General features: G+C 43.0%; 1 protein-coding gene across 2 annotated transcripts in view; it reads right to left on the bottom strand.

Annotated features, from left to right (window-relative positions):
* Positions 1–14,843, bottom strand: part of Sh3rf2 (SH3 domain containing ring finger 2) — a 106,948-nt gene that overhangs the window by 47,995 nt on the left and 44,110 nt on the right. The window contains exons 2-4 of one of the 2 annotated variants that reach the window (XM_031365568.1): positions 9,604–9,873; positions 7,253–7,348; positions 68–391 (exon numbers count right to left, since the gene is read on the bottom strand). In XM_031365568.1, the coding sequence (XP_031221428.1) occupies positions 68–391; positions 7,253–7,348; positions 9,604–9,873 (690 nt within the window). The remainder of the gene's footprint in view (positions 1–67; positions 392–7,252; positions 7,349–9,603; positions 9,874–14,843) is intronic. The other variant, XM_031365569.1, reaches the window with a different exon arrangement.

Below are 14,843 nucleotides of genomic sequence, written 5' to 3'. Positions count from 1 at the left end.
AACAGTGCTTGGGACATGGTGGAGCTTTCTTGCCTAGCACCCCGGTGCCCATGGATTTACTCCCTACCTGTCCTGCAGAGCTGGCAGGGAAGTCTGCCTTGTCTCCATGCTGGGTGAACACAGAGGGACCGCTAGAGCTGATGAGCATTGGGGTGCTGATTTCCACTATCTGGTGACCTTCAGGAGAATGGACCACGCGGTTGAGTGTGTTCAAAGCTGTAGTCATGGAGAGCTGCCCAGATCCCTTCCTCCTGGACCCTGGGCTCTTTCGGAGAGAGGATGTGTTGGTGGCTTTGCTTCTGGATGGTGAGGACATCAGGGACAGGTTTTTTGTGCGTGATAACTGATGTCCTTTGCTCTTCTCTAGGAGGTGTCTTGCCGAGAGGTTTGGCTGCGAAGATAAAAGGACAGATGAGAGTTACTCTCCAACTTAGTACAATTGTCTCATGCTCGTTGGCAGCTGACGTCATCTTCTCAGTTGCTGGCTTGATAGGCTATCCTCTGGTCAGTATAATAACAAGCTACATCTTTTATCCATTTGAAGTTCATAATTTGGTGTTTGAGACAGAGTAGACATACATTTAGGACCTTGACTACATCTTTCTGCTAATCCTGCTATTTTGAATACTGCCATCTCTTCATGTCCCTTGTCTGTAAAATCAGTTGTTCTGGTAAATTACCTGGGGCGGTGGGGGGGGAGGGGGCAGAGATCAGAAAGGATAGAAAAACCCTGGCGTGTAGTGTTATTGATAAACCAATGGTTTAACAGCGGGCTAGCACAATTTCTGGAAATGTAACAAATGACATGTCTAATTTGGTGCCAGCCAGCCCCAGTGCTGTATTGCTCTGTCACTGTGGCCTTCCCTGCCATCCTGCTCATTCCATTAAGGGTCCCTAGGCACTCATAGCCTTTGGAAATGTGAAATCAGTTGAAAACAATGAGGGTTCCCATGAATCAACGCTTCAGTCTCAGGATGATTAGTGAAATTCCTATTATTATAATAGTCACCAATGGCTCTCCAAAGCCGCATGTCTCATTCTAACTTAGAAATTTAACTAGAGGTAAAAAAAAAAAAAAAGTTTTCCCATTTAAAAACATTTAAAATGACAATGTACAGAGGTTTAAAATAGTGAAGACAGAAAACTGTGAAGAAGAGGTGATTCTTGTCTATAAATGTTCTCCACACTGTGAAAAACCCATCAAGTGTGTGTGTGGGGGTAGTGTTATTATGTGTGTATCTGTGTGTGGCTTTCTCCATATCTGCATGTGTGTGTGCGCGCGCGCACATATGTGTGCACTATGTATAGAGGGCAGAGGTCAAATCCTGCTGTCACTCTTCAGGGGCAATCCCCCTTGTATCTTCAGGTAGGGTCTTTCACTAGCCTGGAGCTCACCAAGTACACACACACAAAAAAAGAGTTCATTTCAAAGATAAGAAAGCTGAGGCCCAGCAGAAGTGGCACAAGTGACAGAGCCCGTTTGTAAGCTAATAAACAAGAAGCTATCAGATGATAATAATCTTTCAGTCTAAGAAGGAGAGCACCCAGGGAAAGTGGCTACTTGAAATTGGTTGGGGGGAAGGTCAAGGAAGAGCCTTCAAGAAGGTGACATTTAAGCTGAGACAAGTGACAAGAAAGAGCAGGTTGTGTGGAAGTGAGGATGTGAACAGGCCAGGCAGAAAGAGGTAGAGAAGGATGGAAGAGAGCAGGTGAGGAAACAGGGAGAGACGGCCACAGGCTTGGCAGGAGCTCGATTGCACAAGGACTCGGGCGGCTTTGACTTATTTTCAGTGTAACAGGAAGCTCCTGGCAGGATCTGGGAAGAGGAGTGACACGGTCTGATTTATGCTTTTTAAAGCTCATGTTACGGTTTGGCAGTTTCTCATAGCTAAACACATACTTAGCATCGGATCCAGCAATCCCACTTCTGGGTAATTACTCGAAGAGAGAAAAATGCATGCTCAAACCACAGTTGTATTTAGAGTTGCCAATAGTAGGGAACAACCTCAATGTCATTTACTACCGATTGAATGATTTGTACATGTGTATGTGTATGTGGAGGCCAGAGGTCACCCTTGGCTGCTAGTTCCTTAGGAGCTGCCCATTTTGGATTTTAGGCAGGGTTTCTCAGTGGCCTGGAGTTTGCCAAGGAGGCAGATTGGTTGGCCACTGAGCTCCAGGGATCTATCTGTCTCTACCTCCCCAGTTTTTTTTTTTGTTTGTTTGTTTTGTTTTGTTTTGTTTTAAATGGGTTCTGGGATTGAACTCAGGTTCTCATAATTGCATGGTAAGACTTTACAGGCTGAACTGTCTTCCCAGGTGCCAGTGTCTTTTAAATGTTGGAAACACTATCTCTGGGAACAACTGTGCTTCAGGACGCTGCTCACTAATAAAAAAGTGAGCTACGGACACAGATGAATCTCAGACGTGCTAAGCAACACAAAAGAAGCCAAGCTCAGGAAGCTGTGTTCTATGGAGTTCCATTTATAGAACACTAGAAAAAGAGAGCTACAGGAGCAGAAAATAGATCACTGGTTACTAGGTATTGAGAGTCTGAGAAGGAACAGGCAAGAGGGCGCAGAATGAGAGATTTAGGGGGGACATGTTGGAACTACATCTAGATACTGACTGTAGTGTGTTCACATAATTATATTTTTGTCAAAACAGACCCGGATATATAAGGAAGCAAAGAGATATGACTCCATATAAATGAAAATCTCATTATTGTTACCCAGAAGTGATGATAAGAAGTAGGGATACCAACGAGCAAGATATTGGTCTTGTTCAGGCATTCTCTAATGGTAGCCTGGACTAAGGACAAGGCCTTGCAAGGCCCCACAACACCTGGTTCCTTCACGGTTTGCACAGGAAGAGGACAACTGATGCCTTTCAAATTGAATGAGTGATGTTCTTTACTGCCCTCTGTGGCTGTAACGACACAAGTTCATCCTTTTTTATTTGTCCTGCCTGTTCTGACTTCAGGAGGGCACCACTATCACCTTTTTAATTTATTTATTTTTTATCAGTAACACCAAACAAAGGGCCTTGTGAGACTGCTTCTGCCCTGTCCTCCACTAGTGTGATTGATAGCTCCTTGGAGGAAGGACTCAGGGACTCATTTGAAACAATATCCTTGAAGTTCATCGGGCAGGATGAGGCTCGGAGATTGAGGCTGCCCTACGGAGAAGACCAGACAAGAGTGGACAGAAGCTCGGCTTCTGTTTTACTACCCTCTGTGCAGGTGCAGTTCAATAAATCAAATGATGCATTAACAGGGAAAAAATAGTCTTGTTTATGCACAAAAAAATTCCATGTTATTCCTTATAAAAAAGCTTTCCTTTCAATTGCTCTGCGTGGTGCTGCCAATGCGCAGACCTAAAGAGTTCTTAGCACTTGCTGGTCTTAATGAAATTACTGGAGTCAAAACTTTAAGTACTGCTTTAAAAACTCAATTTAGATTTGAAGTAACATTTGAAAAGTAGGCTTCCCAATTAGACAAACCACTTGATTATCTTCTTCCCCTCCTAGCAATTAGGAGAACAAAGGAAGCAATGGCTAGTTTCATGATCCTTTCAAGGGTTCTCATAATTACTAATTTTAGAGGTAAATTTGTAGAGAGATTATCCAAATGGATAATCATTAGATACAGAAATTTTGAAAAAAAATTTTTTTAGAAATGGGTGATAAAATTAATGCTTAGCCTTTCACCCCAGAGCTATGAAGAAGCATCTCAAAATACGGAAGGCGATCAGGCCAACATCTTCCCCTTTCCGTGTTCACTTAGGTACCAAACACAGGGCTTAGGAGAGTTAGCTTTGTCTCCTAACATCCTTATTGTTTCCACTTAGCAAATGGTCCCACCACTGACCTAGGCACACAAGTCATAGGCTGGAGATGCCCCAGGCTGCTTTTCCATGCCTTCCACCTATGCAGTTCCCAAGCCAGTTCTCTCATAAGAGGTAGAATTTGAGCTTGTCAATTCATTTCCAGTCTAGCAGTCAATGCCACATCCTTTCCTAAGGGAGCCATGCAGCAGCCTGCTCATCTGTCCCACTGTATCCTGGAAACCTAAGTCTAGGCCTGGTCACTCACATCTGCAATCGGAGCATTTGGGAAGCTGAAGAAGGTAAAGGCTAGCCTGCGCTGTACATTCAGTTTCAGGCCAGCCTGGAACAAACAATGAGACCCTGTCTGAAAACAGAATAAACAAATCAACTCCCACCAACCAACCTACTGAAAAGTGACAAACAAAACAAAACAAGCCTGATCAAGTCACTGCTTTCCTAAGAACCTCTACGGTTTCTACGAATCTCTGTGTTAGAACTTAGTTTATTATAGATGGAGAGAGTCTTCTCATGCATCCACATGGCCCCTTTCCTCTGCTGACTTGGAATGATATGACTGGCTCAGGCCAGTAGGCAGTGAGTGAATGTGGGCAGTGTTACTTCAGAGGCCCTCAACCATGACGTGAATAAACAACCCACTCTCCCCTCCCACAGAAACCAGGAAGGACACAAAGCTCCAGATGTTGCAGCTAAAAGATGACTCAGTCTTATTAGTGTCGGTTCCCAGGTAACTGTGAAGAGAGCCACTCGTCATCCTGGGCTGAACATACACTTTAGGTAGGGAACACCATTTTCTTTGCTAAGCCACTGAGACTCTGGGACTGTTTAACATGACAACATTACCTGACCTTTTCTGACTGTTCACAAAATGGTTCGTAGTTTGCTATAATTTACTTCTTTGGCTTGGTGACTTGGTTTCAGATCTTGTCGTCTCTGGGTCCTTCTGGTGCTACTTCTATGTCCCCAGTTGCTTTTCCCTCCATGCATACACGCTTAACCTTAGTTGCTTCTCAGTCAGCTCAGATGGGCTTTGCTGACCTCCCTGATTTAGCTGTGCATCACAACCCCCTAACAGTTCCTCTCTCCCACTCTTTGCATCATCCATCATCCTTGTAATTCATTACCCGAGTGCCGGCCGGACTCTGTGACCTCTGGGACTAGGGACCCATATCCATCCTGTATCTTTAGAACTTATTGAAGAACCTGATAGAGCAGGTGCCAATGAATGATTAAATAAGTGAGAGAACCGGACAGGGTCAGAGCGAATGGTTTGTTTATTTTTTTCTAACCACCTTCAGATAGGTTTTCATCTATCCATTTTAATGCTTTAAAAACTGTTGCATTGCTATTGGATCCCAAGGCCTTGTATAAACTAGGCAAACTTATTTTTTTATGGCAAGCCTATTCTGTGTTAGCTGGCCTGTAAAGTCTGACCAACTCGTGTTCAGAGAAGACAGAAATCAATCAGTGCTCACCTGGCTGTTGACATTTTCTGGACTTTTTTTTTTTCTTTTCCCAGCAGAGCCTCATAAAATGAGTGAAATTTGAACAGACAGGAAGCACCAGGCAGGTGTGCCAGGAAGAGAAAGGCTGGAGGAATGAGACCTTTGAGTGCACACACTAAAAGCACAGGGTTCTGCACAGCTCTCCCTCCACCCTTTCCTCCGCCGTTGCTTTGACCGGCTGAGTGAAGGACATATCCATCTCCTCGAGAGCTGGACAATGCTTAGGAGACACCCTTCATTACAGAACTCGCTTTGGCTTTCATGCATGGAAGAACTGGCTTCTTTCCAATTCTTCCTCAGTTCTGTTTCCCCCACCCTCCTGAAGGGTGGGGCCGCCACCTTGTTCTCTTTTTATAGCTCTCTGATACTCACTTTCAGTACTTTTATGCACCGTAAGCACCCAGTAAATACACTTAAACAATGAAAACTCTCTTTTGAATTTGCAGTGACTTGCTTTCAGCTAGGGTGAGGCTCATGGCTAGTGAGGTTAGAGATGAGAGGTTAGATAATTACACTAGAGAAATAGATAGCCTAGCTTGTTTGATACGTTTAGCTTTTTCTTCTCTCTCTCTCTCTCTCTCTCTCTCTCTCTCTCTCTCTCCCTTTCTTTTCTCTCTTTCTCTCCCTCTTCCTTTCTTTCTTCTTTTCTTTCTTTCTTTCTTTCTTTCTTTCTTTCTTTCTTTCTTTCTTTCCTTCTTCTTAAAACCCACAGAAGTAAGGCTGGGGAAAGTGCTCAGTAGGTAAACTGCTTGTTATGCAAAGGTGAGGACCCGTGCTTAGAGCCCAGACCTTACATAAAGGCCGTGGTAGCACATGCCTGAAACCCTAGTGCTGGTGGTGAGGGCATGGAGGCAGGCAGGTCCTGTTGGCTAGTATCATCAAACAGCAAGTTCCAGGTTCATTGACAGACTCTCAGAAAACACCATGGATAGCTATAGAGGACGGCACCTGATGTCAACCTCTGGGTTCTACCTAGAATTTTAGCCCCTAGTGATCACTATCCTCAATATGTTGGTATATATTGGTGCATGCTAGTGCAGCCCCTTGCACACTTTATGCACACACACACACACACACACACACATTTATAGAGCTGCTTTCAACTTAGTTCACCTCTATTTGATTGTGGTAGAAAACACATACGACACAGCTTCACTGATTTAGGCGCCTGGTTCAGCAGTATTAAGTGCATTCCCAGTGTTATGGACAGACAAATCTCCAGCATTTTCTCATCTTGAGGATTTGGAAATCTATGCTCACTTGATTTGCTTTCCGTTCAACAGTAAATCATATATTTTCTCATAATGTTGAGTGCTCCTCAATATTATTCTTTAACATTTTAAATGTTATGTGTAATTTTTTCCTAGCACCCTAACTAAGAGTAGACCAGGCATGGTGGCACATACCTTTAATCCTAGCACTCAGGAGACAGAGGCAGGTGAATCTCTGTGAGTTTGGGTCTAGCCTGGTCTACACAGTGAGACCCTGTCCCTCCCTCCCAGTGAGTGCTTACTGTTGGTTATTTCAATCATTTCCACTGTTATGTAGAATGGTGAGCATTTTGTATGTTTTGTTTAAACAGCTTTACATGTTTGTTAAATATTTCCTTATAATCAACTTTCAAATGTGCAATTGTTAACATAAAGTGGTGCACACTTTAAGATGTTTTGTTTATAGGTGAATTTTCATTTTGATGTGAGAAACTCACCACTTTACATAACAAGAAACAGAATAGAAAAGACCCATTTATCTAGATTCACCAAAATTGTGTGTTATCGTGTAGAATGAGCCTTTTTAGAGGCTCTAGTGAGCTTTAAGCCTCATGTTAAATAAGAATTTCTCTTAGGCATCACTGGGGCATATAGACCCTTTTGAACAAATGCAGGCAGGAGAATCACGTACCTCTACAAACAAAATGGGGAAGATCCCCACTTTATCTCCGAGCTTCCCCTCTGCCCAGTTCTCATCTACACGGCTGATCACTGTGATGACATCATCCTGAAAGAGAAGGCCTCAGGTCAGCTCTACCCTCCACTTTCAGGTGATAAAACCTTCCTCGGAGGGCAGTTTGAGGCAAGGAGCAAGGGGTGAGCTCTTGGGTAGGTTGTGTGGGGAGTATTTCTGGCATCACAAAGGGTAGTGTTTTGGTCACCAAGATTTTCAAGAGGACTGGAAGTGATGTGAGGATCAATGGGACTTGATAGGAAAAAGCAGAATACTCCAGTCACCAGCAGACTCTGTGGTTTTTGTTTAAATCAATCACATGGATAAGCCAAGAGGCAAGCCGCAGGTGATATAGCGCTAGCTTGGTGAAATGGAATGTTGTTCATTTGAATTTTGAAGGCTTTCCAGAACCCATCCAGTTTTAATATGTCAAAAATAAAGCAGCTTTCACTTAAAAGTTTCTAACTACAAAAGATTACATATAAAAGTGCAGAAACATTTTAAATGTTGATAAGCAAAACAAGTGGATTCTAGCCACATAATCTGCCAATAGCATAGTTGACTGTCTAAATGCTTTTGTAGTAAGATAAAAGATATATACATATAAATATTAATTTAAATCCTTTTTAAGACATACATGTATATATTTAAGAAAGTTCATAAGTCTTGAAATAAGCTGGAGTAATCAACCACTGCCACAACCCCCCACCCAAATTAGAACATAACATTCTACATCTCCTTTGTGCCTTTTCCCACACTTGAGCATCATGACCTCTGACCTCTGATATCGTCCACTCATTTTGTCTACTTTGCCACTTCACACAAATGATGTCATACTTAATACCTCAGTGGGAACACTTTTTGTTCCCTTTCCACCCATGCGTGTGGCATGTACCACGATGTGTTTGGAGGTCAGAGGGCAACTTGTGAAAGTTGTTTCTCTCCTTGAACCTTGTGGTTTGGGGATTGAACTTGAGCCATCCGGTTTGGCAGCAAGCACTTTTCTCTTCTGAGCCATCTCCCTAGCCACCACACTGTCATTTTGGCTTTCTCTGGAGCCTGGGCTGCCTTCAGGGATCCTCCTCCCTCAATATCCCATCTACCGAGATTACAGGTACAGATATGCTTGACTTTGGACATGCTGGGTTTAGGACTGAGTTTAGATTTTTCTAATGAAACTTCAGTGTTCTACAGTCACAAAATTCTCTGATCTGGTATCCTATCTTCCCATCGATGTGCATGTGTCTTCCATTAGAGTCCCAGTTCAATGGAAGGAGTGATATCGCTCCATTACTGTTCCAAGTGACTGAATTGTCAGTTTCGAGGCTGGAGTGATGACTTAGTGGTTAAGAGCACTTGCTCTTGCAGGGGACCCAGGGATGGTTCCTGGCACCCAGATGGTGGTTCATAACCATCTGTAATTCGAGTTCTAGAGAGCCTTCTTATGGTTTCCACAGGTACCAGGAACACACATGGCACACATACATGCACACAGGCAAAACACTCATCTACACAAAATGAAAATAGAATAAAAATATGTTTAAAAGAAACTGTCAAATAATGGGTTTAGGGAATGAAGGAGAGTGTGATGCAACTGTCCCTGTTTGCAAATCTGTAGGGAAGTTGGGGAGACAGATGTTGTTTTCGGCTATGTCTTCCCGGAACTCAGTGTCTAATGTGTGCTATATGGCTGCTACCCGGTAAATGCTTGTGACATTAGACTTTCTCTACCTGTCATCTAAGGGTGAAGTTTGTAGTTCAGGTTACAGAATGACATTGCTGAGAATGCTTTGAGGAACCAAGAAAATAAAGCTGATCATCATTTCGGAACACGCAGGGCAGTGAGATGATTTAGTTAGAATGAATCCGAGGTGAAATCTCATTCCTAATACTAGTAAAACACAAACACTTTACAAAAGACTTTTACTGAGGAATTATGACAGCACCACTTCATGTGCTCCCACGCTAACCTGTCACAGAAGAAAAAGAATACAGTAACCCCGACTTAGGTTTCTATGAGAGAATCTCAACAGCCTTTGAAAACACAGTTGAGGTCACAATTAAATGCTTTCTTTTGTAAAGGTCTTAGTGTCTCTTCACAGCAATTGAACACTGACTGAGGTAGTGTCCGTGTAGTTGAAATTATACAAATAAGCACACATTGCTTACATATTTGTGGTCACGCACACACACATACACACACATGTGCATTCATGCGTATAGTGCTTACACCTTTTAAAGAATCAGCAAATATTAAATAATGGATTCTGGGGTTCTGCCATAGTCCGTATGTAGTGTGGGACTTTTACCTTGAGGAAGGTCAGGCAGTCCTGGTTCTCGTTCTTATCCTTGTCTCGGAGGTCAAAGTTGTAGAGGGCTCTGCAGAGTGGGGGCGGCTGGGGCAGCTGCTTGATGACCTCCACAGAGCTCGCTGGGAAGATTCCGCTGACCCCATTGACTTCCCCCTGGTACCAGTTCTCATCAAGCTGTCTCCGAAGGAGGATGACATCTCCTTTATTAAACTTCAGGTCGCCGGGATTCTTCCCTCTGTAGTTGCACAAGGCCTTGGCTCGAGGCACCTGTAAGCAACACAGGCCAGAAAATAGGAACTGAGCTTAGGGGTGGTGGAATGGAATGTCTCAAACCAGCCACTAATGACGGCTGTGTGTGAACCATTTATCTCATTTGATGGAAATAGCTGTCATAGTTTCTCTTCCTGTTCTGTGATGAGGTATGACGACAAGATCAGTTTTAGGGAGAAAGGGTTTATACTGGCTCACAGTTGAAGGTGCCCAGGATGATGGGGGAAGACACGAGGGGCAGAAGCTTGGGGAAGATGCTCACATCACAGCATTGGTCAAGAAACAACAATGGGGGCTGGAGAGATGGCTCAGTGGTTAAGAGCACTGACCGCTCTTTCCGAGGTCCTGAGTTCAAATCCCAGCAACCACATGGTGGCTCACATCCATAAAGAGATCTGACACCCTCTTCTGGTATGTCTGAAGACTGCTACTTACACATACTTACATATAATAATAAATAAATCTTAAAAAAAAACAACAACAATGACTGCTTTCAATGTGCTCAGCTTTCTGTCTCTATTTCACACAGTCCAGGATCTCCTCCTTTCCAAGTAATTGTCTTGCTCACAATTAAGCAGCCCCCCCATATCAGTTAACATAATCAAAATGATCCCCATAGGCATGCTCAGCATCTGCTGTCCTTTTCTTAGGGGATTCTTGATTCTGTCAAATTGTCAACAGCAACTGTCATAGTAACTTGTTTGACGAAGATTTGTTTTCTTTTAATTTTAAGATTATAATACAATTACAACATTTCTCCCCACCGTCCTCCCTTCAAATACTCTCATATTCATTTCTCCGCTCTCCTTCAACTTCATGGCCTCTACCTTTACCAGTTGCTATTGCGTGCATAGATGTACGTGCATGCACACGTACACTCCCAAGTACAACCTGCTCGGTTTGTGTAATGTTACTTGTATGTTTTCAGGGCTGGCTGTTCGGCACTGGACAACCAACTGTCATGCTCTGATGTGGGGCACACTGTCCCTGCTATTCCCAGCTTTACTCGGTTGCCTGTAGTTCTTTGTGTAGGACTGAGGTCTCATGGGCTTTCCCCATTCACCTCAGCAGCACCTTAATTTTATACTTTGATTTGGACGGCGGTTTGTAGCTAATAGTTGATTGCTCCCACTCATTTATAGCACTTTATTGAATATATGTTCAATAAATACATATACGAAAGAATTTTAAATCAGTGTTTATATGCAGGTATCTTTTATCACTACAAAGGTATCTCGAAAAACTGGTGGTATCATCCTCGACCAGCTTATACTGGGATAGCATGTGGGTGAAGCCTCATGGAGATAGCTTCTGATATTGCTAGGAGAGACAATTTTATAGCAACCCCCCTGGTCCCCTGGCTCTCACAACCTTTCTGCCCCTCTTCCGAAATGTCCGGCAAACCTCAGGTATGGGACGTCACTGCTCTGCTCACAGTATCTAGGAAATGGAAACAACAGAGTATCCTTTTGAGATAGAAGTTCACCATGCAATGTACTGATGAAGCAGACTGACCAAGGTTTGGTAACATGCATGAGGCGACACAGGTGAGGAACGATAAGCATCAGCAAACCGGGATGCCTGAGTGATGCCTGAGTCTAGAGCTTTTGTTGTTAACCCTGATACTGGGAGTATGGGTTAGGACTGACTCACAGCGATGTGACTTTGAGTGAATGTCTTATTCAGGGTTTCTACTGCTGTGATGAAACACCTTAATCAAATGCAACTTGGGGATTAAAGGGTATAAACCCTTTAGCTTATTCTTCTATATCACTGTTCATTATTGAAGAAGTCAGGACAGGAACTCAAGCAGGGCAGGAATTGGGAGGCAGGCGCTAATGCAGAGGCCACGGAGGAGTGCTGCTTACTGGCTTGCTCTCTGTGCTTACTCAGCCTGCTTTCTTAGAGAATCCAGGACCACCAACCCAGGGTGGCCCCACCCACAATGAGCTGAGCCTTCCCACATCAGTCACTTATTAGGAAAAGGTCCTACAGATTTGCCTGCAGCCCTGATGTTATGGAGGCATTTCTCAGTTGAGGGGCTCTCCTCTCAGATGACTTTTAGCTTGTATCAAGTTGACATAAAACCAGCCAGCACAGTGAGTCAATGATTCTTTCTGGCTCCGTACTGATTTTGCATTCTGGTTGTACTTCTTTCTACTTATGTGATTAGGGTTGTTTAACATTTTTTTCTGAACTATGTTCATGTATAAAATAAGATAATAGTAGAATGTCTACCTCATTAGGGCTTTTGCGAACAATAAATAGTCTCTATAATGCATTGGACATCTTGCCTAGAATATACTATGTGCTCAGTGAGTTCCTTCCTTTATTAGCATCACATATAATGGGGAACTAATGACCGCAGGTCTACCTACTCCTCAGCATTGATGGGAAGAAAATGGGAGTGGAAAGCACCTGTAAATAGGAAGTGGATTGTAAGGGTACTGCAGCGTAATTTACCTACAACCTTCTTCAGAACTGTAGACCTCATGAGCATCTGGATCATTAGGAAACACAACTGAGACCAGGAAACAATTAGTCAGGAATCAATCATAGCTTCTGAATAAAAACCAGCTTGTGAATTGTCATTTGTCTGATCAGTTGTCTGTCTAAATAATTAATACAGTCAAATGCTTCCCTCCACCCCCCATTGAGACTGGTTTCTCCACACAGGAATGATCTCGATATGGTTTTATTTGAAATTGGCTTGGCACACTGAAAGTTCTAACAACTCAAGTTTCAACAAAGGCCTTTCTCTTACCAGAGATACTTGTGTGTGTTTTGCTAAGCAGTGGGATGAAACAGTTCCCTTGCTGTCTGTAGGGAAGTTGGGAGAGTTTAATTCAGGTCTTTCAGCATTTTCTGGTTCTACAATGCTCATTTGAAAATACAATTCCAAGCAAATTGTAGAGAGAAGCTCTCACATCCCCTTGGCAATGGATAACGGGGCTGTGGATATTATAAGGAAAGCCTGGGGCTTAGAGAAATGTAAGAGTACAGCTCACCCTGGGGGAACTGGAGGGTGAGTGAGCAAGGCACGTGGAAGTGGTTCAATAAAGTATGACACACATTCACATGGTGAACGCTCTATAGTCATTAAAGCTGATGTTAATCCTTTAGCATGGAGCATCACTCTTAATATGCTGTTCAGTGGAATAGAAGTCAAAGGCAGGCCTGTGGACTAGATTATCATCACATGTTAGTTTAACTGCTTTGGAAAATATTAGATGTCTGAACTTCACAACACAGATTATTTCTAAGGAACAGTGTTTTCCCCCTAAGTGTTTAGTTCTGGTTTTTAAACTTTTATAACAAAATGATCATGCTGCCTATTAAAATCAGACAAACCTGGGAGGAAAAAAAAGAATGGGGCAAAGGTTAGAGATGATGGATGGAGCTATGGAAGGAATTTGGGAAGATAATGAAACTTAGTGGGATAAGTGACTGTGACCTGTGCTGAGGGAGGTGCTGTGTGAGAAACTAGCACGCAGAGAATGAGATCAGAGGATGCCCAGGAAAAACCTAAGTTTGTGAGGCATCCTGGGTTGGAGACACCAAGGGTCAATACCTGTCCTCCCAAATTCCTTCTCTCTAATTTTCCACTATAACATGGGTCACATTTTTCTGGGCACATGACGACATGAATACTGGCTGAGCACACTTTAAGTCTTCCTGGCTGCTGAGTTCTGTTCCATGAAGTAGAAACCTTTCAGAAAAGTCCTTCTGAAGGAGACTGTCTTCTCTTCCCTGGCTCCACCCTGCAGTGTGGGATGCAGCTGGAGCTCTGACTGCCCTCTTGAGTAATGAGGATGAAGGTTACTTCCGAACAGGGGAATGATCCTGCCACACGGCCTTGGACTACCTCCTTACAGAAACTTTTATTTTGATGTATTATTCTCTTTTGATTTATAAAATGAAAAGAATGAAATGATAAAGAAAAGAGAATCCAAGTCCTTTATACAATGATGCATATTTATATATGTATATATACATATACACACACATATATATTAGTTAATATTAGTTTTCATATGTACCAGATACCATTATTCCATAGTGTATTTTTTTAATCTTCACAGCAACCTTTGAAGTCTATATAAATTCTAATTTCAAAACTTAGAAATTTTGAAATCAGGAAATTCAAAGTTACCCAAATATACAAACCGAGATGATGGTAGATTCAGGACCTGAACAAAGGACTGTTTAAGCCCAGGGTCTTAACCATTGAGTTCATGTCTCTGAAACTGAACTTTGTGGTTTACCTATATCAGACATATGGAGGGTGTTAAAGCATAGACCCCAGACCCCAGGCCTGAACTGTATGGAGGGTGTTAGAGCACAGACCCCAGACCCCAGGCCTGAACTTTATGGAGGGTGTTAGAGCACAGACCCCAGACCCCAGGCCTGAACTGTATGGAGGGTGTTAGAACAGACCCCAGTCCCCAGGCCTGAACTGTATGGAGGATATTAGAGCACAGACCCCAGACCCCAGGCCTGAACTGTATGGAGGGTGTTAGAACAGACCCCCAGACCCCAGGCCTGAACTGTTTGCTCAGTCTATTTGGAGTAGGCCTTTTCTTTTTCCATAGCTATATTTTAATTTTTTATGTAGCTATCCTTCCATCCAGGTTTGATGATGCTCATTTAAGCAACATTTTTTTTTTCCCAAAATCAAATGGGGGCAATGGAGATTTCACATAAGCTTGTAAATTACTAACCTACTTTTTTCTTTTCCTTCCGGGAAGATATTTCTAGTGCAAGTGGCATACGTAGTTTAATGAGTACCGAGGGAGTGTATTAAAGCAAAGTAGTAGAAAGTGCTTAAATCCCTTTGAAGCTGCCTCAACTTTGAGACTCGATGATGGTCCTAATTGTCCACCTTCCTCACTCTCCATCCTTAGCACGGGGAAGTGTTGTGGGCATGAATTACAGATTCTATATTCGGCGCAAGGCTCTCCTTCTTC

The sequence above is a fragment of the Mastomys coucha genome, unplaced genomic scaffold (genome assembly GCF_008632895.1).
Source record: "Mastomys coucha isolate ucsf_1 unplaced genomic scaffold, UCSF_Mcou_1 pScaffold13, whole genome shotgun sequence".
Taxonomy (NCBI): Eukaryota; Metazoa; Chordata; class Mammalia; order Rodentia; family Muridae; genus Mastomys; species Mastomys coucha.
This window is presented reverse-complemented; position numbering and strand designations above follow the sequence as displayed.